The 23,060-nt window shown below is 42.6% G+C and overlaps 3 protein-coding genes and 3 long non-coding RNA genes across 6 annotated transcripts; 4 read left to right on the forward strand and 2 right to left on the reverse strand.

Annotated features, from left to right (window-relative positions):
* Positions 1–877: 877 nt before the first annotated feature.
* LOC109200028 (uncharacterized) lies at positions 878–2,760 on the reverse strand. The gene is made up of 2 exons (XM_019355401.2): positions 2,350–2,760; positions 878–2,111 (listed from the first exon to the last, which is right to left on the reverse strand). Exons 1-2 carry the CDS (start codon positions 2,723–2,725, stop codon positions 1,756–1,758), a joined length of 732 nt encoding a protein of 243 aa, XP_019210946.1. The 5' UTR covers positions 2,726–2,760; the 3' UTR covers positions 878–1,755.
* Positions 2,761–4,088: 1,328 nt separating this feature from the next.
* Positions 4,089–6,403, forward strand: LOC112843852 (uncharacterized). The gene is made up of 2 exons (XR_003216384.1): positions 4,089–4,226; positions 5,973–6,403. It is a non-coding gene; the product is annotated as an uncharacterized LOC112843852 (long non-coding RNA).
* A 2,737-nt stretch (positions 6,404–9,140) lies between these two features.
* On the reverse strand, positions 9,141–10,444 carry LOC109200023 (uncharacterized). Its single transcript, XM_019355398.2, has 2 exons — positions 10,031–10,444; positions 9,141–9,792 (listed from the first exon to the last, which is right to left on the reverse strand). Exons 1-2 carry the CDS (start codon positions 10,407–10,409, stop codon positions 9,365–9,367), a joined length of 807 nt encoding a protein of 268 aa, XP_019210943.1. The 5' UTR covers positions 10,410–10,444; the 3' UTR covers positions 9,141–9,364.
* A 1,450-nt stretch (positions 10,445–11,894) lies between these two features.
* On the forward strand, positions 11,895–21,242 carry LOC112843853 (uncharacterized). Its single transcript, XR_003216385.1, has 2 exons — positions 11,895–12,032; positions 20,784–21,242. It is a non-coding gene; the product is annotated as an uncharacterized LOC112843853 (long non-coding RNA).
* Positions 12,743–13,486, forward strand: LOC112843850 (uncharacterized). The gene is made up of 2 exons (XR_003216381.1): positions 12,743–13,088; positions 13,275–13,486. It is a non-coding gene; the product is annotated as an uncharacterized LOC112843850 (long non-coding RNA).
* Positions 13,724–21,242, forward strand: LOC109200017 (uncharacterized). Its single transcript, XM_019355394.1, has 2 exons — positions 13,724–19,406; positions 19,593–21,242. The coding sequence occupies exon 1, from the start codon at positions 14,120–14,122 to the stop codon at positions 18,998–19,000; it is 4,881 nt and encodes a 1,626-aa protein (XP_019210939.1). The 5' UTR covers positions 13,724–14,119; the 3' UTR covers positions 19,001–19,406; positions 19,593–21,242.
* Positions 21,243–23,060: the final 1,818 nt, after the last annotated feature.

Here is a 23,060-nt window from a genome sequence, read left to right on the forward strand (position 1 = left end):
TACTGTTTAATTTTTATTGGTAATATAATTAAATTTTCCCTTTCAATGACGACGACGTACACATCCTGGACAGGGAGGAATGCTGATTTGAGCACAGAGAAAAAAAGCTTGCACTTCTTGATATGATATATTTAAATGTGAATGTGGTTGTCTGTCTCTGTGTGTTAGCCCTGTGATAGAGTGGAGACCTGTTCAGGGTGTACCCACCTCTCACCCTGTGGTAGCTGGGATAGGCTCCAGCCCCCGTGTCCATGACAGGGATAATTGGAAGAGGATGGAATGAAAACTTAGGAGACCCTTTGAAATATAAATATCACATATCCTGTGTCCCAAACTGTGACTGGATCACTGAAAGCTGATTGAAGTCAGTTTTCACAGACAGCTGGTCCAGTCAGGGCACCATGAATAATCAGGCTGGCAGTGAATTAGCTCTACAGAAGCTCTTACATTAAAGTCTGTGTTGAGGACACATGCTGGTCATGTTTATAATAATCTTAAGTGGTCAGATTTAGAGGCTGAAAGTGAATTTCTTGTAGTTTCAGTTCTCAGCGGCTCAGAGAAAAGATGTGACTGAAACCAAAACCTGTCAAGAGCCTCTGAAAGGATCTTCATCAGGAAACGAGGAGGAAGCTTCAGTCTGTTCAGGCAGTCTGCTACTGACTAAGAAATTGATTTTTTAAAGGCATTGACTTAAATACAACTTTCATTGTATATCTCTTAACTTTTCTGCTCCTCTACATGTACAGAACATGTTAACTGCTTCAAAACCTTTTTTTAGGAACTTGTGAAACACAAACACACTTTGTTATGAACAGTGACGTTTAATAAAAAAAGAACAGTTTCAGGATTCAGGAGACTTCAAACCGTAAACATGCTGAGCTCCTCCATCCTGCCTCCTCTCCAACAGGCTCAAACGGGGTCCTGCACAGCCTTTAAAAGCCAAACATACTTCAGATTTTCGTCGTCAGTTTTACACTTAAAGATGATAAACTCACAGCTCCTGATGAATGTTTTATTTTCTGTTCTGTAATTTAACAAATTATTCATCGCCAGCCTGAAATTTTCTTCATTTTTGTGTTTAACACAGAAAACCTAAAGCATTGTTTCTATTTCACCTTTCTGACTCACAGAGAAAAGATTCTCTGAAACTTCACTAAAGAGAATTAAATCTGTCCTCATAACGTTATTTTTTATGCTTTCCTTTAACATGCGGCCCAGAGGTTACAGGACAGTTAGAAGAACTTTAAATCACTGAAATAAGCAGGAATATTTGAATGTGACGAACACTGATCCACCATTTTGACATTTACAATTTAAAACAGTCTGATTGGGTGTGTTAATTATTGTCGCCTGACCTCCAGGTTTAACTCTGTCCTAACGTCACATCTTTTTGGGGTATTTTAAAGACTTTAAGGCCAAAAGGACGTACAACCTGCATTTGTCTTTGCTTCACTGTAGTTAACAGAACATCCAAGTAGTTAATTGGATTTTTTACATTTTTACATTTTTTACATACATAATTTGCATGTATTTCCCCCCCCCTGATTTTAAGTAAGATAGACAAAACAAGTATTTAACAATAATTGTTGGCGGTTTTATTAGAGTAACAGACAGCTCTGAGAGAATCTAAACATTTCATGTGGAGGCTGGTGTTAACTGTGGATCTCTTAGTTTTGTGCAGATAAAATGAACAAACAAAAAACAACCAGAACAGAACAGAATCCATTTCCTCTTCAGACTGCTGTCAGAAATTATCTACTGCACTCTGATGTCACTCTCTGGAATCAGTCCTGCTGTTTGCTGAGGATGAAGTAGTTCATTCTCAAATGTGACATCAGGGATCCTTGTGGAGTGTTGGTGACTGTTGTTTGCTTCCGGGTCATTTCTGTCTCTGTGTTCATCAGCAGGAGATTGAGAGTTCAGAAATCTCTCAGACATTTCAATCTGTGGTTCAGTGGGAGGATGATCTGAGTCCTGACAACATGTTTTATATGTTATGTAGATTAAAACAACCACAGCAACAATTGAAAGACCAATGATGAGTCCAACAGATCCACTCTTCTCTCCTCCTGCCTCCTTCCCTCCATCCTCTGTGTGTCCTCCTGGCTGACCTGCAGGTGAGAAACAGGTGTGAGGTGTCAGCTGTCAGGTAGGTGATGAGTGAAGAACAGAACAGAATCCATTTCCTCTTCAAACTGCTGTCAGACATTATCTACTGCACTCTGATCACATCACTCAGACCAGCTGCTTTCTACAAAGTCTCATCAACAACATCTTTAGAAACAAACATCAACAACCAGGAAGCAGCTTCACCTCTGATCACACACACACTCAACTCTACTCACTCACCTGGAGGATCAACACTCAGGTAGGTGGTGTTGATGGACTTCCATGAGCTTGTTTCTCCCACGAAGACACGACACTCGTACGTTCCAGTGTCATTAGTCGTCACATCCTTCAGAATCAAAGACACGTCTCCATCCTTCATCTGTCTGTCTTCCAGATCCACTCGGTTCTTAAAAGATGGATGCTGGTTGGGTGGCTCAAAGTGCCCGTCCCGGTATAAAAGCACATATTGTTCTCCCAGGTCAGCTCTGCTCCACTCAACAGCTATGAGGTTGTAGTTTGGAATTCGACATGGCAGAGTGACGCTCTTCTGTCCTGCCTTAGCTGTGATGACGGCAACGCTGAAGCGAATGAGAGTCAAGAGGAGGAGGAGCCTCATTGTTCCTTTCAAACAGATGAAGTAGAGTGATGATCATGTCTGCGAAACTCAGAGCTTTATTGAAAAAACTCTATCGCATTCGTCTACGGGCCCATGCTCCAACGTAGTCGTCTGCGGGCCCATGCTCCAACGTTGCTGATCGACTCGCCGTCGCCGTGGCGGATCATCCTGCGGTGGTGGACAACGCCGTCGCCGTGGCGAACACTACGTTCACCGTGGCTGATCAACTCGCTGTGGGGAAATAACCCCGCCGTGCCCGCGGCGGACACCGCCGTCGCCCTAGTCGTCTGCGGGCCCATACTCTAACTTGCTGATCGACTCGCCGTGCCTGTGCTGGATGAACCCCCTCCCTCGCCGTGGCAGATCAACTCGCTGTTGCGGATACCGCGGCGGTCGCGATGGCGGGCACCGCGGCGGATCATCTCGCGGTGGTGGACACCGCCCTCGCCGTGGTGATTTAACGCCGTCACTCGCCGTGGCGGATCCACTCGCCGTGGCGAATCATCTCGCCGTGGTGGACACCGCGGCGGATCATCTCGCGGTGGTGGACACCGCCCTCGCCCCGGCGGACAACTTGGTGGCCGTGGCGAACACCGCGTTCGCCGTGGCTGATCAACTCGCTGTGGGGGATTAACACCGCCGTGCCCGCGGCGGAAACCGCCGTCGCCGTAGTCGTCTGCGGGCCCATACTCTAACTTGCTGATCGACTCGCGGTGCCTGTGCTGGATCAACCCCCTCCCTCGCCGTGGCAGATCAACTCGCTGTGGCGGACAAAGCGGTCGCGATGGCGGATCGCCGCGGGATCATCTCGCGGTGGTGGACACCGCCCTCGCCGTGGCGGACACCGCCCTGGCCGTGGTTATTTAACGCCGTCACTCGCCGTGGCGGATCATCTCGCCGTAGTGGACACCGCGGCGGATCATCTCGCGGTGGTGGACACCGCCTTCGCCCCGGCGGACAACTTGGTCGCCGTGGCGAACACCGCGTTCGCCGTGGCAGATCAACTCGCTGTGACGGACAAAGCGGTCGCGATGGCGGACACCGCGGCGTATCATCTCGCCGTGGCGGACAACGTGGTCGCCGTGACGAACACCGCGTTCGCCGTGGCAGATCAACTCGCTGTGACGGACAAAGCGGTCGCGATGGCGGACACCGCGGCGTATCATCTCGCCGTGGCGGACAACGTGGTCGCCGTGGCGAACACCGCGTTCGCCGTGGCTGATCAACTCGCTGTGGGGGATTAACCCCGCCGTGCCTGCGGCGAACACCGCCGTAGTCGTCCGCGGGCCCATACTCTAACTTGCTGATCGACTCGCCGTGCCTGTGCTGAATGAACCCCCTCCCTCGCTGTGGTAGATTAACATCGACTCCGAGGTCGAATGCTCGACACTGTCATGTTTCGTGCCTCTAGTGAAGTACAAGGCGAGAGGTTGAACACTGAGCAGATGGTAGTCATCCACGAACGCCGTGGTAGGGTGAAGTTTTGCTTCAGCTTGTGGCGGTAAGCAGAGACTCTTTCACGGACAGACTGCGGAAAACTTTTGGTTCAGTCTCAGCTGCTCTTTTCATATATTCTCCTGATTTTTTGCGAGTCGCTTAAATACACTTATTTAACTTTTTTTTCATTTTCCTTACTTTTCTTTCTTTTTACGTTTTTTCTTTAACCGTTCATTTTGAAACTGATTTTCATTTTAGTTTCCTTTTTGAAGGATATCTTTTCACGCTGAGTTTGCTCGTTTTGCCCTTACTTATAACTTTTTTTAGGAATGATTTTCAACATTGTTTTAGACACACTGGGCTGTTTGTGGGCTCATACCACGAACATAAACAGGGGTTTGTAGTTTTTTTTTTCTCCTCGTTTCACTCATTTTGTAGTTCTTTTTTTCCACTTTTTCGTCCACAGATTTCTTGCATTTATTTTTGTTTCCCTAAAAACGGTTCAAATGGTTTTCACACTGAGTGTGCTCGTTTGTCACACTTATACATTTATTTAGGAATGATTTTAAACATTATATTCTTCTCGTTTTACTCATTTGCAGTTTTTTTAAGCTTTTGTCCAAAGGTTTCTTCCTTTGATTCTGTTTACCTTCCTCATTCATTTACGCTTCGTGTTCATGGACAGTTTTTTTTTTTTTTTTTTTAAGTTTAAAGAATGACAAACTTCACAGTTTAGGCGTCTGTACTTTATTGTATAAAGTGTCATACATACTACTACTACTAACAACAACAATAATAATAATAACAATAATAATGATGATTACAGCTGCGATACAATTATCCTGTGATTGCTTCACAGAAAGTGTTAATAACTTATTTGACTACAAATACAGTAGTTTACAGTTTGTAGGAAGTTGTAGGAGATAGCTCAAGTTGAAGAGAAAGTCCAGGAAGAGGAATGAAGTTTTCGTCATTTTTTTGTCAGTTTTAGTGTAATTAAAATCACATTGAGCTGTATGTGGGCTCACATCTGCTTCTGGATACAGATCTTCCTGTATTTGTTTTTTCTAGACATTAATTTCATTTTCCATGTTGTGTGTTTGTGATACAGTTTCCCCTTTTTGTGGCTAAATATATCAGTAGAATAAATCCAAAGAAAATGACACTTTTTGAGGTGGAATAACTGTATATTGTGATTTAATGTTCATTTGCTGAGATTGTACAAATGGCAGTGATAGTAATATAGCCCAGTTATTCTCTGTGACATTTTTAATTTTAAAACACAAAAGCTGTTTTTGACTAACTAAAATAAATACTCTTTTGTCATCGATACAATGTTTAGTTTATCTTCAGCTGAAATTGCCATTCAAAGTGCAGAGGAGCATTATTTTGGAGCCTATCCCAGTTGTCAGGCCAGGGCAGAGCTAACATATACACAGACAATCATCCGCACTCATATTCACTGAAACCTTTTTATTCCATCGATATAATAGTTTTAATTTATTCTGTTCTTTGGTTGTTTTTCTTGAAGTTCAGTTATAAAAGTATTAATATATATATAAAAAAAGATTTAGCTGTAACAACCATGAGCTACACCTTATCAGTTGACATCTCATGTGGCATTTTACTTATGTTTTCCTCTTTAACAACTGTCATTTATCTTCTAGAAAACAAAGTGAATTATGATAAATGACTAATTATTCAGACAGAATGAAACCTGCACCTCAGCTCCTGAAAAATTCCAGTTTTGAATTTGAAATGTGGAAGCAAAGTTTCTGCTCTCATGTTGGCTCTGTTTTGTGTCTTGCAGAAACAGATCAGAAGTTTCTGGCACCACTTCAGGTCCTTTCTTGGAGACGAGCATAAGATGGTCATAACAATAATGTTCTTTGCTTCAGGATTCTGTGTGTTGATTTCACCCACCGCCTATTTATTAATAAGTCATTTTAATAATATTGTTGAAAACAACTCCAACTTTAAGAAAGAGGTAAGTTTAGTTTTCAGCTGTATACAAATATACAAACACATTAAATCTGAGTCTGTAGATGACAGTCAGCAATGCAGCCCCATTTAAAAACATTAAGAACAAATTAAAGTGTGAATCAGCGACTGCTGCTGTGTGAACTTTTAATGTGACTCTTTCCTTACTTGTGTAAAATATCTGAATGATCAGTCATTACTGCTTTTCTTGAAACCTCAACACAGAAAAAGAATAAAAGCCACATGATGTGAAATCCATCACTTTCTTGCTCTACGTCTCTTTTTTTGTCTTTCTTTAGTACAGGGTTCATGATTGCTTTATTTTCTGTTAATGTGAGAACAGGGTGTGTATTACTGGGAAAGGTGATGAAAAGTTTTTAACCAATTAAAAACTGACACGCAAACACACTTATTTGTAAAATGGTTTCTGGATGCATCAGTTTCCATGAAGCACCTGAACAGGAACTTACATTCACCTGTTTGAAAGTGGAATAAGGTCCAAGAAAAGGGCACTTTTTAAAAATAGAATAAGAAGTCTACAATGTTTCAAGGAATTCATTTAAGTAGCGCCGTGATTTTGATGTAATCGGTGTACTGTTTTCTAATATTGTCACTAATAAAAACTAAATATAATTTAAGATGTTTTCAAATTGCGGCCAGCTTTTGAATCTATACTGAGCCTTTCAGTGTGTTCTCCTTGTGCCTCCGTGCACTGTCTCTGGCACCAAAGTTTCCTCTGAAAGTCCAAAGACAGACATGTTTGTTCCTGAGTCGGGGTCAGGGATTTGTTGAAACACCTGAAGCACCTTCTGGTACTTTCTGAGGAAAGGGCTCACCCAGTTGAACTGCGTTCCATAAACAAGTTTTACTGGGCCTGTGCACCAGAGTTTTTGTGTGTGTCTCTTAAAATGTTCCATCAGTACTCGAGTTATTCTCACAACTGCTCCTGTCAGTCAACTCTCTGGGTTTATGAAATAGTAAAAGAGCAGAACAAATGTTAGACTGAAACCATTCAGAGCTAAAGAGCCTGTTTTATTCAGAAATCTGGAGTCAAGATGAACTCAGCAATCTCCTCTATCATGTTTTGAAGTCTTTCACAGTAAGAAGCTGATAAAAAAAATACAACCATGAGAGGGGTTTCATTAAGAAACAAGCAAAGAGAGTGCTCTGCTGTACTTTGCTCTTTAACAAGGTGACGGTGGATTTTGTTTATCATTATCTTAGACACTCCCCTCAGATGATTTTTTAATTTACATCCAAAGTATTTCATTCACAGATCCCATAAAAGTCATTTTGATTCGACACAAGATTTTTAATTTACTGTGACACAAATTTATGATCTGATGTTAAAGTGAGTTCAGCATGTTTGAGGCAGAAGATTTTCACTTGCAGCTACATCTTAATGCCAAATATATTGAAAGGTATTGTGTACTGAGAACCAACGAGTACTTTTACTTCAGGTTCTTTGAGTGTATTTTCATGCTACTGCTTTAGTAAATGATCCAAATATTACTACTTCTTTATTACACTTATAAATACGTGACCTGGACTTTTTTGGGGTGTGATCCAGGCGATGAAGAACCTCAAGTGGTCGACTGGAGGCCAGAAGTCCTTCAAACATCATTTGTTTCAAAGAACCAAAAGTCATCTGATATGAGTCTCCACAGGGTTACACTGAGTGTTACAACCCCACTGTAACACAAAGTTAGCTCAGCTCCCTGACTGGTCACAAAACAGCAGAAAATGTGGATAAAGAAAAGGCAGAGAGCCCTTACCAAGCTTCCACTTATAAATATTTTTCCTGTTTAATTTTTATTGGTAATATAATTAAATTTTACCTTTCAATGACGACGACGTACACATCCTGGACAGGGAGGAATGCTGGTTTGAGCACAGAGAAAAAAAGCTTGCACTTCTTGATATGATATATTTAAATGTGAATGTGGTTGTCTGTCTCTGTGTGTTAGCCCTGTGATAGAGTGGAGACCTGTTCAGGGTGTACCCACCTCTCACCCTGTGGTAGCTGGGATAGGCTCCAGCCCCCCGTGTCCATGACAGGGATAATTGGAAGAGGATGGAATGAAAACTTAGGAGACCCTTTGAAATATAAATATCACATATCCTGTGTCCCAAACTGTGACTGGATCACTGAAAGCTGATTGAAGTCAGTTTTCACAGACAGCTGGTCCAGTCAGGGCACCATGAATAATCAGGCTGGCAGTGAATCAGCTCTACAGAAGCTCTTACATTAAAGTCTGTGTTGAGGACACATGCTGGTCATGTTTACAACAGTCTTAAGTGGTCAGATTTAGAGGCTGAAAGTGAGTTTCTTGTAGTTTCAGTTCTCAGCAGCTCAGAGAAAAGATGTGACTGAAACCAAAACCTGTCAAGAGCCTCTGAAAGGATCTTCATCAGGAAACGAGGAGGAAGCTTCAGTCTGTTCAGGCAGTCTGCTACTGACTAAGAAATTGATTTTTTAAAGGCATTGACTTAAATACAACTTTCATTGTACATCTCTTAACTTTTCTGCTCCTCTACATGTACAGAACATGTTAACTGCTTCATGTTAACTTTAAATCTCTGAAATAAGCAGGAATGTTTGAGTGTGACTCACACTGACCCACCATTTTGACATTTGCAATTTAAAACAGTCTGATGGAGTTACAGCAGCAGGGTCTGTTAATTATTGTCACATGACCTCCAGCTTGAATTTATTCTTATTTGCTTCTTGGACTCTAATTGGATGTTACTCAGCACCAAATGCAGAACTTCAAATGGGATCATGAATCACTGTGTGTTACTGACATAAATTGGTTCACCGGGGGCCTATTTTACTGACCAGGATGCAGCACGCTGTCTGTTGCTGTGTGCATTTCAGTTTTATTAACACTGAAACCAGAAGGAGGTGGTCATGGCAAACATAGTATTTCTTGAGACAGTGAAGTTGTTGATTTGTATTTATTTTTTCCCCTAATTGTAAGAATACACGAAACAAGTATTTAAGGTTAATTGTTGGTGGTTTTATTAGAGAAACATGAGACAGCTCTGAGACATTTCAAACATCCTTCATCAGGAGGTTGGTATTAACAGTGTGTCGTTTGTTGTCTTAGTGCTGTGAATCATAAAAAAAACCCATCACCGCCAAAAACAGGAAAAGAAAGAAATGAGTAAAGAGCAGAACAGAATCCATTTCCTCTTTAGACTGCTGTCAGACATTATCTACTACACTCTGATGTCACTCTCTGGAAGCAGTCCTGCTGTTTGCTGAGGCCGAGGATGACGAAGTAGTTCATCCTCAACTGTCAAAGTGACATCGGGGATCCTTGTGGAGTGTTGGTGACAGCTGTCTGTTTTTAGGTCATTTCTGTCTCTTTGTTTGTCAGTGGGAGATTCAGAAGTCAGCTGTAGAAAGCTCTCAGAAATTTCAGGCTGGAGTTCCATGGGAGGATTATGTGAATCCTGACTCTGTCGTTGTTTATGTTTTCTGTAGATCAAAAAACCAACAACAGCAGCAACAAGAAGCACAGCAGAAACTGGCAGACCAACTCTCAGTCCAACAGATCCATCCTCTGTGTCTCCATCCTCCTTCCCTCCAGCCTCCTTCCCTCCTGCCTCCTTCCCTCCATCGTCTGTGTGTCCTCCAGGCTGACCTGCAGGTGAGAAACAGGTGTGAGGTGTCAGCTGTCAGGTAGGTGATGAGTGAAGAACAGAACAGAATCCATTTCCTCTTCAAACTGCTGTCAGACATTATCTACTGCACTCTGATCACATCACTCAGACCAGCTGCTTTCTACAAAGTCTCATCAACAACATCTTTAGAAACAAACATCAACAACCAGGAAGCAGCTTCACCTCTGATCACACACACACTCAACTCTACTCACTCACCTGGAGGATCAACAACACTCAGGTAGATGATGCTGATGGACTTCCATGGGCTTGTTTCTCCCAGGAAGACACGACACTCGTATGTTCCAGTGTCATTAGTCGTCACATCCTTCAGAATCAAAGACACGTCTCCATTCTTCATCTGTCTGTCTTCCAGATCCACTCGGTTCTTAAAAGATGGATGCTGGTTGGGTGGCTCAAAGTGCCCGTCCCGGTATAAAAGCACATATTGTTCTCCCAGGTCAGCTCTGCTCCACTCAACAGCTATGAGGTTGTAGTTTGGAATTCGACATGGCAGAGTGACGCTCTTCTGTCCTGCCTTAGCTGTGATGACGGCAACGCTGAAGCGAATGAGAGTCAAGAGGAGGAGGAGCCTCATTGTTCCTTTCAAACAGATGAAGTAGAGTGATGATCATGTCTGCGAAACTCAGAGCTTTATTGAAAAAACTCTATCGCATTCGTCTACGGGCCCATGCTCCAACGTAGTCGTCTGCGGGCCCATGCTCCAACGTTGCTGATCGACTCGCCGTCGCCGTGGCGGATCATCCTGCGGTGGTGGACAACGCCGTCGCCGTGGCGAACACTACGTTCACCGTGGCTGATCAACTCGCTGTGGGGAAATAACCCCGCCGTGCCCGCGGCGGACACCGCCGTCGCCCTAGTCGTCTGCGGGCCCATACTCTAACTTGCTGATCGACTCGCCGTGCCTGTGCTGGATGAACCCCCTCCCTCGCCGTGGCAGATCAACTCGCTGTTGCGGATACCGCGGCGGTCGCGATGGCGGGCACCGCGGCGGATCATCTCGCGGTGGTGGACACCGCCCTCGCCGTGGTGATTTAACGCCGTCACTCGCCGTGGCGGATCCACTCGCCGTGGCGAATCATCTCGCCGTGGTGGACACCGCGGACACCGCGGCGGATCATCTCGCGGTGGTGGACACCGCCCTCGCCGTGGTGATTTAACGCTGTCACTCGCCGTGGCGGATCCACTCGCCGTGGCGAATCATCTCGCCGTGGTGGACACCGCGGCGGATCATCTCGCGGTGGTGGACACCGCCCTCGCCCCGGCGGACAACTTGGTGGCCGTGGCGAACACCGCGTTCGCCGTGGCTGATCAACTCGCTGTGGGGGATTAACACCGCCGTGCCCGCGGCGGAAACCGCCGTCGCCGTAGTCGTCTGCGGGCCCATACTCTAACTTGCTGATCGACTCGCGGTGCCTGTGCTGGATCAACCCCCTCCCTCGCCGTGGCAGATCAACTCGCTGTGGCGGACAAAGCGGTCGCGATGGCGGATCGCCGCGGGATCATCTCGCGGTGGTGGACACCGCCCTCGCCGTGGCGGACACCGCCCTGGCCGTGGTTATTTAACGCCGTCACTCGCCGTGGCGGATCATCTCGCCGTAGTGGACACCGCGGCGGATCATCTCGCGGTGGTGGACACCGCCTTCGCCCCGGCGGACAACTTGGTCGCCGTGGCGAACACCGCGTTCGCCGTGGCAGATCAACTCGCTGTGACGGACAAAGCGGTCGCGATGGCGGACACCGCGGCGTATCATCTCGCCGTGGCGGACAACGTGGTCGCCGTGACGAACACCGCGTTCGCCGTGGCAGATCAACTCGCTGTGACGGACAAAGCGGTCGCGATGGCGGACACCGCGGCGTATCATCTCGCCGTGGCGGACAACGTGGTCGCCGTGGCGAACACCGCGTTCGCCGTGGCTGATCAACTCGCTGTGGGGGATTAACCCCGCCGTGCCTGCGGCGAACACCGCCGTAGTCGTCCGCGGGCCCATACTCTAACTTGCTGATCGACTCGCCGTGCCTGTGCTGAATGAACCCCCTCCCTCGCTGTGGTAGATTAACATCGACTCCGAGGTCGAATGCTCGACACTGTCATGTTTCGTGCCTCTAGTGAAGTACAAGGCGAGAGGTTGAACACTGAGCAGATGGTAGTCATCCACGAACGCCGTGGTAGGGTGAAGTTTTGCTTCAGCTTGTGGCGGTAAGCAGAGACTCTTTCACGGACAGACTGCGGAAAACTTTTGGTTCAGTCTCAGCTGCTCTTTTCATATATTCTCCTGATTTTTTGCGAGTCGCTTAAATACACTTATTTAACTTTTTTTTCATTTTCCTTACTTTTCTTTCTTTTTACGTTTTTTCTTTAACCGTTCATTTTGAAACTGATTTTCATTTTAGTTTCCTTTTTGAAGGATATCTTTTCACGCTGAGTTTGCTCGTTTTGCCCTTACTTATAACTTTTTTTAGGAATGATTTTCAACATTGTTTTAGACACACTGGGCTGTTTGTGGGCTCATACCACGAACATAAACAGGGGTTTGTAGTTTTTTTTCTCCTCGTTTCACTCATTTTGTAGTTCTTTTTTTCCACTTTTTCGTCCACAGATTTCTTGCATTTATTTTTGTTTCCCTAAAAACGGTTCAAATGGTTTTCACACTGAGTGTGCTCGTTTGTCACACTTATACATTTATTTAGGAATGATTTTAAACATTATATTCTTCTCGTTTTACTCATTTGCAGTTTTTTTAAGCTTTTGTCCAAAGGTTTCTTCCTTTGATTCTGTTTACCTTCCTCATTCATTTACGCTTCGTGTTCATGGACAGTTTTTTTTTTTTTTTTTTTAAGTTTAAAGAATGACAAACTTCACAGTTTAGGCGTCTGTACTTTATTGTATAAAGTGTCATTGTAGCTGCCGTCAAAAGCAACTCTCACATTTAAGTTCATTTTATTGGATTTAATGTTGAAACAATTAGTAGTTGAAATAGTAAGAAATAATAAATAAATAGTAATTCATGTTCTGTTCATTAGATTTATATGTTTAAATGTGTATTTGTGCTAACTGTGCAATTAGATAGGAACCTTTTCTATCGTTCCGTCTGTTGTTGCTGAGAGGGCATTTTTCTTGGTGGGCACACTCAGCAAGCTAATTAAGAGACGAGCCACGAGGTTTGCACGTCTACAGAAAGTTGTGAAGAGTGTTTTGGACTACCCCACGACGTGAGGATTAAAGTTTTTATTCCCTTTGAGTGAGGCCAATGAGGTAAATGTTTTCTTTTGTTTATTATCGCTGTATGTAAATACGCTAGTATTGCGTGATATTCTAGTGCAATTACCGCAGTGTGAAGTGTAATGTGTATTTTATTGATCGTTTTGTTGGAATGTTTTGTTTTATATAATGCTTAAGGGCTTTGTTAAGAATATTCATTTAAGTTGTATTTCTTTTTAGTTCTGACGGCATTGTATCGGCTGTGGTTGGACGTCATTACATGTTAAGGCATGTCGAAGAATCCTCCTGTCCGAAATAAATGTCAGTTTAAAACCAAAGAACAAGTTGAGCTTTATTAAGACTCGAGGGGAGTAACAGTCAGAACTCAGCCTGCTTCGTGCTGGAGGAGAGAGAAGGAGAAAGAGGTCTGTCGCAGCGGAGCCGAGCCGACAGCCGAGCGAACGGGGCCGAGTGGCAGCGGAGCCGAGCCGACAGCCGAGAGAGCGGAGCGGAGCTGAGCCGACAGCGCGCGGGGTCACGTGGTTAAGCTCGCGTCTCTCTCAAGCATCAAAGACACCCAAACACACACACAGACATCCCATAAGGCAACCAGAGTCCAGTGGTGCAGCTTGCTTAAGCTACAAATAAGTAACATGTTTATACAAGTTAAATGTGGAGAGTCGATTTCCTTAGCTCATCTTAAAGGGACTCTGTCAAGCAATGAAAGGGGAAGTGTGGTGGTTTTGGAGTAAAAGTTTAAGTTCATGTTATTAGTTGTTTATGCTAAGTAACTGCAATTAAGGTACGTTTAAGTTGATTATAAGGGTTTTGCTTATTTTTAAGACTGCATTAGATATTTAAAGGTCACATTATAGTATTTTGTTTGACATTGAAGGTTATTTTCTGTTTAACTACAAGTGAAGAAAAATTTATTATTTTGGTTTAAGTGATGGTGACATATATTTAAGTTGACGCTTTAAAGTAAAGCAATTTAAGTTCCTAGGTGCTTCATAAGGTGACCATTCACGTATTTAAGTGGACCTAGGTGACTTGAGTGTAGTATAACACCTTTGACTGTCTGTGACATGGAGCAAGAAGGCTGTGACACTGAAGCTGTGGAGCAGCAAGAAGCTTTTGAAGAGCAAGAAAGTTTGCAAGAACCATGCACAAGTAAAGCTCCTAAAGAAGGAAGTTTGAGGAAAAGTCAAAGAGTTAAGAAGTTCACTGAAAGGGGCCAAGCACTACATGATGAAAAGGTGAACAAGCTTCAAGCTCGCTTTAAAGTCAGTTATGAAAGGTGGAAAGTTGTGGCAAAACAAGGCAAAAAAGCACTTGAAGAACCTGTTAGTGCAAAACTTAAAGAGCTTATTGACCGAGTTGAACATACCTCGGCAGAAGTGAAACAAGTTTATGATGAACTGCGCAATCATGAAACTCCTGATGCAGACACTCGCCGCAGAGTGGACACCTGTGATGCTGTTTCTCAGAAGATGATAAGGCTAACTCAAGAAAAATTAGCAGCAGAAGAAGACGAAGAACTTTCTGGGAGATTAGTTCACTGGAGTGATGTAGGATCAGCATTCAATTCTGCAACCTCGCAAAGATCTAAGAGTTCAAATAGCAGGCAATCAAGATGCTCAAGTAAGTTGTCTGTAAAGAGGCAAGAAGCAGCTGCAGAGCTTGCGGCTACTGAAGCAACTCTGAAGATTATGGAGGAAATGGAAAGTGAAAGAAAGGCACTTGAAATCCTTGAAGCAGAGAATGCTGAGAAACAGAAGGCCTTAGAGCAAAAGCGAAGAGAGCTTGAAAGGCTAGAAACAGTAAAGAAAATGAATGCTGCTAAAGCACGTCTGAAAGTGTACAATGAAGAAGGAATCTCAGATGAAGAAATATCAGACCTTCTGCACGAAAGGAGTAAACGGAGAAATGTCACATCCAAACCGATGAGTCAGTTTGCACATTCGCAACTTAATGCAAATGCAATGCCGTTTGATATGCCACAAGCCATCACAAGGTCACAACCAAGAGAAAGCAAACATGAAGATAGTACCACAACATTGGCCCAAGCTCTAGCTGAGTCCATTCACATAAGTCGCCTACCAGTACCAGAACCTACAGTCTTCAACGGAGATCCTCTCAAGTACAAGGATTGGAAATTGTCGTTTCAAATGCTGATAGACAGAAAGAACATCCCAGTGAATGAAAAGATTTACTATCTTCACAAGTATGTTGGAGGACCGGCGAGAAAGGCTGTTGAGAGTTATTTTCTGTTGGGAACCGAGCGTGCTTATTACTCAGCATGGAACACTTTGGAGGAAAGATATGGAAGTTCATTTGTAATCACCAAAGCTTTCAGAGATAAGTTGACATCATGGCCAAGGATTGGTAACAAGGATAGCGTTGAACTTCGCGAATTTTCAGATTTTCTCAGAGGATGTGAAGCAGCCATGCTTCAGGTTAAAGGTCTTGAAGTTTTGAACGACTGCAATGAGAATCAGAGAATGCTAAGCAAGCTACCTGATTGGTTGTCAGCGAGATGGAATCGAAAGGTCATTGAAATTGAAGAGCAAGATGGTTCTTTCCCAACATTTAGCCACTTTGTTGACTTCATTGCGAGAGAGGCCAAGATTGCGTGCAATCCTGTAACATCGCTTCATGCACTCAAAGCAGGTGACTCAGAGAAAACGAAATCATCCAAGACAAGAAGTGTTGGAGCAAAGGTGCTAGTGAGTGCAGCAGAAGAGACGTCCAACACAAAAAAATGTGTGTTTTGTGAAAACTCAAATCATAGCATTCACACATGTAGGAAGTTTATGGACAAGGTCTTGAGTGAAAGAGTCAAGTTTGTGCAAACCAAGGGATTGTGCTTTGGATGTCTAGGCTTTGGACACCAATCAAAGAAATGTGAAAAGAGAAAGATGTGTGACACATGTAAAGGGAAACACCCGACATGTTTGCATGAAGAACGAGACAAATCCTCAAGGACAAGGAAAGAGAAAGAAAGTGTCAAGGAACCACAAATAAAAGAGATGGAAGACAGTAAAGAGAGTAGAGAAACCAAACCCAAGGAAGCACCAAGTGAAGCAATATCAAACCGTGTGATTCAAAGTGACAGAAGTAATCTCACATCTACGATCATTCCAGTTTGGTTATCTACAACAAGCAATCCTGAACATGAGATTCTTCTCTATGCTCTTCTTGACAGCCAAAGTGACACGACATTCGTCTTGAAAGAAAAGGCAGATGCTCTGGATGCAGAGAAGAAATGTGTGCAGTTAAAGCTCTCGACAATGTCTTCTAAAGATACTTTAGTACCAAGTCAAAGGTTGTCTGGATTACAGGTCAGAGGTTTCTATTCTTCAAGGAGAATTCCTCTTCCTGTGACATACACAAGAGAGTTTATTCCTGCGAATTTGAGTCATATTCCCACACAAAGGACAGCAAGAGCGTGGCCACACTTAGAGCACCTGGCTGAAGAAATTGCTCCACTGATTGAATGTGAAGTAGGCCTGCTCATTGGTTACAATTGCTCACAAGTGTTGGTACCCAGAGAAGTTGTGGCAGGAAAAGATAATGAACCTTTTGCCCAAAGAACAGACCTTGGCTGGACAATAGTTGGAGGAACTAATCCATGTGTTGACTATGGGGATGCCATAGGATGTAGCCACAAAATCATTGTCAAGGAAGTGACACCCAATCAGTCAGCTGAGCAGTTGGTCAAAGAAGTGCAATACATCTGTCGCACACAAGTCAAAGAGGTGGTCACATCCGCAGATGTAATTAAAGTGCTCGAGTCCGACTTCAATGAAAGAAAGGTGGAAGACTCACACTTCTCACAAGAAGATTTAAGGTTCATCTCCATAATGGAAGAAGGAGTGAAGATGAAAGCAGATGGACACTGTGAGTTACCTTTGCCATTTAAGGAAGACAGACCAAGTCTGGCAAACAACCGGAGCTGTGCAGAACACAGACTCAAATCTTTGAAGAGGAGATTTGAGAAGGACAACCAATACCACAAAGACTACACAGAGTTCATGAAAGAGACTATAGAGCGTGGTGATGCAGAAAGAGTTCCCTCTGTAGACCTGGACAAAAGCCCTGCCTGGTACATTCCACACCATGGAGTGTATCATCCACAAAAGCCTGGCAAAATAAGAGTGGTGTTTGATTGTTCAGCGAAGTACGAAGGAGTGTCCTTGAACGACTACCTGCTTACAGGGCCAGAGTTAACCAACTCTCTGGTGGGGGTCCTGTGTCGATTTCGGAAAGGTCCAGTTGCAGTGATGTGCGACATTGAGCGCATGTTTCATCAATTCAGAGTCAGAGAAGAAGATCAAGATTACTTTCGCTTCTTGTGGTGGGACAATGGAGACTTCAACTCTACTCCATCTGTCTATCGCATGCGCGTACACCTGTTTGGAGCTGCTTCTTCCCCTGCCTGTGCGAACTTTGGTCTCAAGTATATTGCTGCACAAGGTCAAGGCAAGTTCAGTGAAGCTACCATAAGGTTCATTGAGCGAAATTTTTATGTGGACGATGGTCTTATCAGTTTCCACTCAGAAGAAGAGACAATTCGTTTGGTGAAGGAAGCCAAGGAACTTTGCAGCACAGGAGGCTTGCGACTTCACAAGTTCGTTTCAAACAGTAAGCAAGTACTTAATTCGCTGCCGGAAGAAGATTGTGCAGAAACAGTAAGGAAAGACTTGTCACTGGGCGAGCAACAAATTGAAAGAGCCCTAGGTGTCAAATGGTGCATCGACTCGGATCATTTCCAGTTTCGAGTAGTTGTGAACGAGCAGCCACTTTCCAGAAGAGGAGTGTTGTCCACGGTAGCCTCTATTTACGATCCACTTGGCTTTGTGGCACCTTTTGTTCTACTTGGGAAGCAGATACTACAGCAGATGTGTCGTGAGAAAGCAGATTGGGACGAACCACTCACAAGCAATCTGAAGTCACGGTGGGAGTCCTGGTTGTTGGATCTAAAAAATCTAGCAGATGTCAAAATTGACAGATGTTACGTGCCAAGAGATTTTCAACCAGTTCAGAAGTACGAGCTTCACCATTTCTCAGACGCAAGTGTTTCAGGGTATGGTGTTTGTACGTACCTGAGAGCTGTCAGTGAAGCAGGACAAGTCCACTGCTCTCTTGTCTTTGCTAAGTCCAGAGTAGCACCCACAAAGGTTACTACGGTGCCAAGATTGGAGCTGTCTGCAGCAGTTGTAGCAGTGCGGATTAGTGACATGCTCAAAGCAGAGTTGGAGCTAGAAGATGCTCAAGAATTCTTCTGGACAGATTCTCAAGTTGTCTTGGGATATATCAACAACGATGCAAGACGTTTCCATGTTTTCGTTGCAAATCGCATTCAGCGTATTAAGGAAAGCACTCAACCGATGCAATGGAAGTTTGTGGCATCAGATCTCAATCCAGCTGACCATGCGTCGCGCGGACTGAAGGCCAAAGACCTCATTACCTCCAACTGGTTTAGCGGTCCAAGTTTTCTTTGGCAAAAGAAACTTCCCCACGGAGAAGTCGAGGTGGGAAAACTTGATGCAGAGGATCCAGAAGTACGCAAAGCTGGTGTACTCCATACAACTACGGAAACAGATTCTTTGGCAGAACGTTTTCAGAAATTCTCCAGTTGGTCAAGGTTGGTCAAAGCGATGGCAAGACTTCTCAGATTTGTGAAAGAATACTTATTGAGCCTACAACAAAGACAAAAGTGGCACAAAACAAACAGAAATGCAAAGGTCAATGACATAGTGATCGTACAAGATGACCAAGCATCAAGAAACGACTGGAAGTTGGCCAAAGTTGTTGCCATACACCCGAGTGAAGATGGATGTATACGCAAAGTGCAACTGTTAATGAGTGACTCATTGTTAGATGACCATGGAAAGAGACTGAGTAAACCAGTTCTACTTGACAGACCTATACACAAGACTGTGACACTATTAGAAGCAGATTAGTGTACATTTCATAAGTTCATGGGTGAAAATCACAAGTGATTTGGTGGGAGTGTAGCTGCCGTCAAAAGCAACTCTCACATTTAAGTTCATTTTATTGGATTTAATGTTGAAACAATTAGTAGTTGAAATAGTAAGAAATAATAAATAAATAGTAATTCATGTTCTGTTCATTAGATTTATATGTTTAAATGTGTATTTGTGCTAACTGTGCAATTAGATAGGAACCTTTTCTATCGTTCCGTCTGTTGTTGCTGAGAGGGCATTTTTCTTGGTGGGCACACTCAGCAAGCTAATTAAGAGACGAGCCACGAGGTTTGCACGTCTACAGAAAGTTGTGAAGAGTGTTTTGGACTACCCCACGACGTGAGGATTAAAGTTTTTATTCCCTTTGAGTGAGGCCAATGAGGTAAATGTTTTCTTTTGTTTATTATCGCTGTATGTAAATACGCTAGTATTGCGTGATATTCTAGTGCAATTACCGCAGTGTGAAGTGTAATGTGTATTTTATTGATCGTTTTGTTGGAATGTTTTGTTTTATATAATGCTTAAGGGCTTTGTTAAGAATATTCATTTAAGTTGTATTTCTTTTTAGTTCTGACGGCATTGTATCGGCTGTGGTTGGACGTCATTACATGTTAAGGCATGTCGAAGAATCCTCCTGTCCGAAATAAATGTCAGTTTAAAACCAAAGAACAAGTTGAGCTTTATTAAGACTCGAGGGGAGTAACAGTCATACATACTACTACTACTAACAACAACAATAATAATAATAACAATAATAATGATGATTACAGCTGCGATACAATTATCCTGTGATTGCTTCACAGAAAGTGTTAATAACTTATTTGACTACAAATACAGTAGTTTACAGTTTGTAGGAAGTTGTAGGAGATAGCTCAAGTTGAAGAGAAAGTCCAGGAAGAGGAATGAAGTTTTCGTCATTTTTTTGTCAGTTTTAGTGTAATTAAAATCACATTGAGCTGTATGTGGGCTCACATCTGCTTCTGGATACAGATCTTCCTGTATTTGTTTTTTCTAGACATTAATTTCATTTTCCATGTTGTGTGTTTGTGATACAGTTTCCCCTTTTTGTGGCTAAATATATCAGTAGAATAAATCCAAAGAAAATGACACTTTTTGAGGTGGAATAACTGTATATTGTGATTTAATGTTCATTTGCTGAGATTGTACAAATGGCAGTGATAGTAATATAGCCCAGTTATTCTCTGTGACATTTTTAATTTTAAAACACAAAAGCTGTTTTTGACTAACTAAAATAAATACTCTTTTGTCATCGATACAATGTTTAGTTTATCTTCAGCTGAAATTGCCATTCAAAGTGCAGAGGAGCATTATTTTGGAGCCTATCCCAGTTGTCAGGCCAGGGCAGAGCTAACATATACACAGACAATCATCCGCACTCATATTCACTGAAACCTTTTTATTCCATCGATATAATAGTTTTAATTTATTCTGTTCTTTGGTTGTTTTTCTTGAAGTTCAGTTATAAAAGTATTAATATATATATATAAAAAGATTTAGCTGTAACAACCATGAGCTACACCTTATCAGTTGACATCTCATGTGGCATTTTACTTATGTTTTCCTCTTTAACAACTGTCATTTATCTTCTAGAAAACAAAGTGAATTATGATAAATAACATGACTAATTATTCAGACAGAATGAAACCTGCACCTCAGCTCCTGAAAAATTCCAGCTTTGAATTTGAAATGTGGAAGCAAAGTTTCTGCTCTCATGTTTGCTCTGTTTTGTGTCTTGCAGAAACAGATCAGAAGTTTCTGGCACCACTTCAGGTCCTTTCTTGGAGACGAGCATAAGATGGTCATAACAATAATGTTCTTTGCTTCAGGATTCTGTTTGTTGATTTCACCCACCGCCTATTTATTAATAAGTCATTTTAATAATATTGTTGAAAACAACTCCAACTTTAAGAAAGAGGTAAGTTTAGTTTTATAGAAGAGAGAGATTCTCTCTGTCAGGTGAATATCTGCAAATATACAAACACAATAAATCTGAGTCTGTAGATGACAGTCAGCAATGCAGCCCCATTTAAAAACATTAAGAACAAATTAAAGTGTGAATCAGCGACTGCTGCTGTGTGAACTTTTAATGTGACTCTTTCCTTACTTGTGTAAAATATCTGAATGATCAGTCATTACTGCTTTTCTTGAAACCTCAACACAGAAAAAGAATAAAAGCCACATGATGTGAAATCCATCACTTTCTTGCTCTACGTCTCTTTTTTTGTCTTTCTTTAGTACAGGGTTCATGATTGCTTTATTTTCTGTAATGTGAGAACAGGGTGTGTATTACTGGAAAAGGTGATGAAAAGTTTTTAACCAATTAAAAACGGACACGCAAACACACTTATTTGTAAAATGGTTTCTGGATGCATCAGTTTCCATGAAGCACCTGAACAGGAACTTACATTCACCTGTTTGAAAGTGGAATAAGGTCCAAGAAAAGGGCACTTTTTAAAAATAGAATAAGAAGTCTACAATATTTCAAGGAATTCATTTAAGTAGCGCCGTGATTTTGATGTAATCGGTGTACTGTTTTTTAACCCTTAAGCACCCACAGTGACACAGGTGTCACCGCCCCTTTACACATTGAGGACAGTTTCTGTTAATGTTTCAAAGTTGACTCTCCCATAGTTTTTATGACGGTGAAACATGGGTCTGGGCTCTTAAGGGCTAATATTGTCACTAATAAAAACTAAATATAATTTAAGATGTTTTCAAATTGCGGCCAGCTTTTGAATCTATACTGAGCCTTTCAGTGTGTTCTCCTTGTGCCTCCGTGCACTGTCTCTGGCACCAAAGTTTCCTCTGAAAGTCCAAAGACAGACATGTTTGTTCCTGAGTCGGGGTCAGGGATTTGTTGAAACACCTGAAGCACCTTCTGGTACTTTCTGAGGAAAGGGCTCACCCAGTTGAACTGCGTTTCATAAACAAGTTTTTACTGGGCCTGTGCACCAGAGTGTTTGTGTGTGTCTCTTAAAATGTTCCATCAGTACTCGAGTTATTCTCACAACTGCTCCTGTCAGTCAACTCTCTGGGTTTATGAAATAGTAAAAGAGCAGAACAAATGTTAGACTGAAACCATTCAGAGCTAAAGAGCCTGTTTTATTCAGAAATCTGGAGTCAAGATGAACTCAGCAATCTCCTCTATCATGTTTTTAAGTCTTTCACAGTAAGAAGCTGATAAAAAAATACAACCATGAGAGGGGTTTCATTAAGAAACAAGCAAAGAGAGTGCTCTGCTGTACTTTGCTCTTTAACAAGGTGACGGTGGATTTTGTTTATCATTATCTTAGACACTCCCCTCAGCTGATTTTTTTAATTTACATCCAAAGTATTTCATTCACAGATCCCATAAAAGTCATTTTGATTCGACACAAGATTTTTAATTTACTGTGACACAAATTTATGATCTGATGTTAAAGTGAGTTCAGCATGTTTGAGGCAGAAGATTTTCACTTGCAGCTACATCTTAATGCCAAATATATTGAAAGGTATTGTGTACTGAGAACCAACGAGTACTTTTACTTCAGCTTCTTTGAGTGTATTTTCATGCTACTGCTTTAGTAAATGATCCAAATATTACTACTTCTTTATTACACTTATAAATACGTGACCTGGACTTTTTTGGGGTGTGATCCAGGCGATGAAGAACCTCAAGTGTAACTCAGTTACACTGAGTGTTACAACCCCATTGTAACACAAAGTTACCTCAGCTCCCTGACTGGTCACAAAACAGCAGAAAATGTGGATAAAGAAAAGGCAGAGAGCCCTTACCAAGCTTCCACTTATAAATATTTTTCCTGTTTAATTTTTATTGGTAATATAATTAAATTTTACCTTTCAATGACGACGATGTACACATCCTGGACAGGGAGGAACGCTGGTTTGAGCACAGAGAAAAAAAGCTTGCACTTCTTGATATGATATATTTAAATGTGAATGTGGTTGTCTGTCTCTGTGTGTTAGCCCTGTGATAGAGTGGAGACCTGTTCAGGGTGTACCCACCTCTCACCCT

The sequence above is a fragment of the Oreochromis niloticus genome, linkage group LG3 (assembly GCF_001858045.2).
Source record: "Oreochromis niloticus isolate F11D_XX linkage group LG3, O_niloticus_UMD_NMBU, whole genome shotgun sequence".
NCBI classification, from domain to species: domain Eukaryota; kingdom Metazoa; phylum Chordata; class Actinopteri; order Cichliformes; family Cichlidae; genus Oreochromis; species Oreochromis niloticus.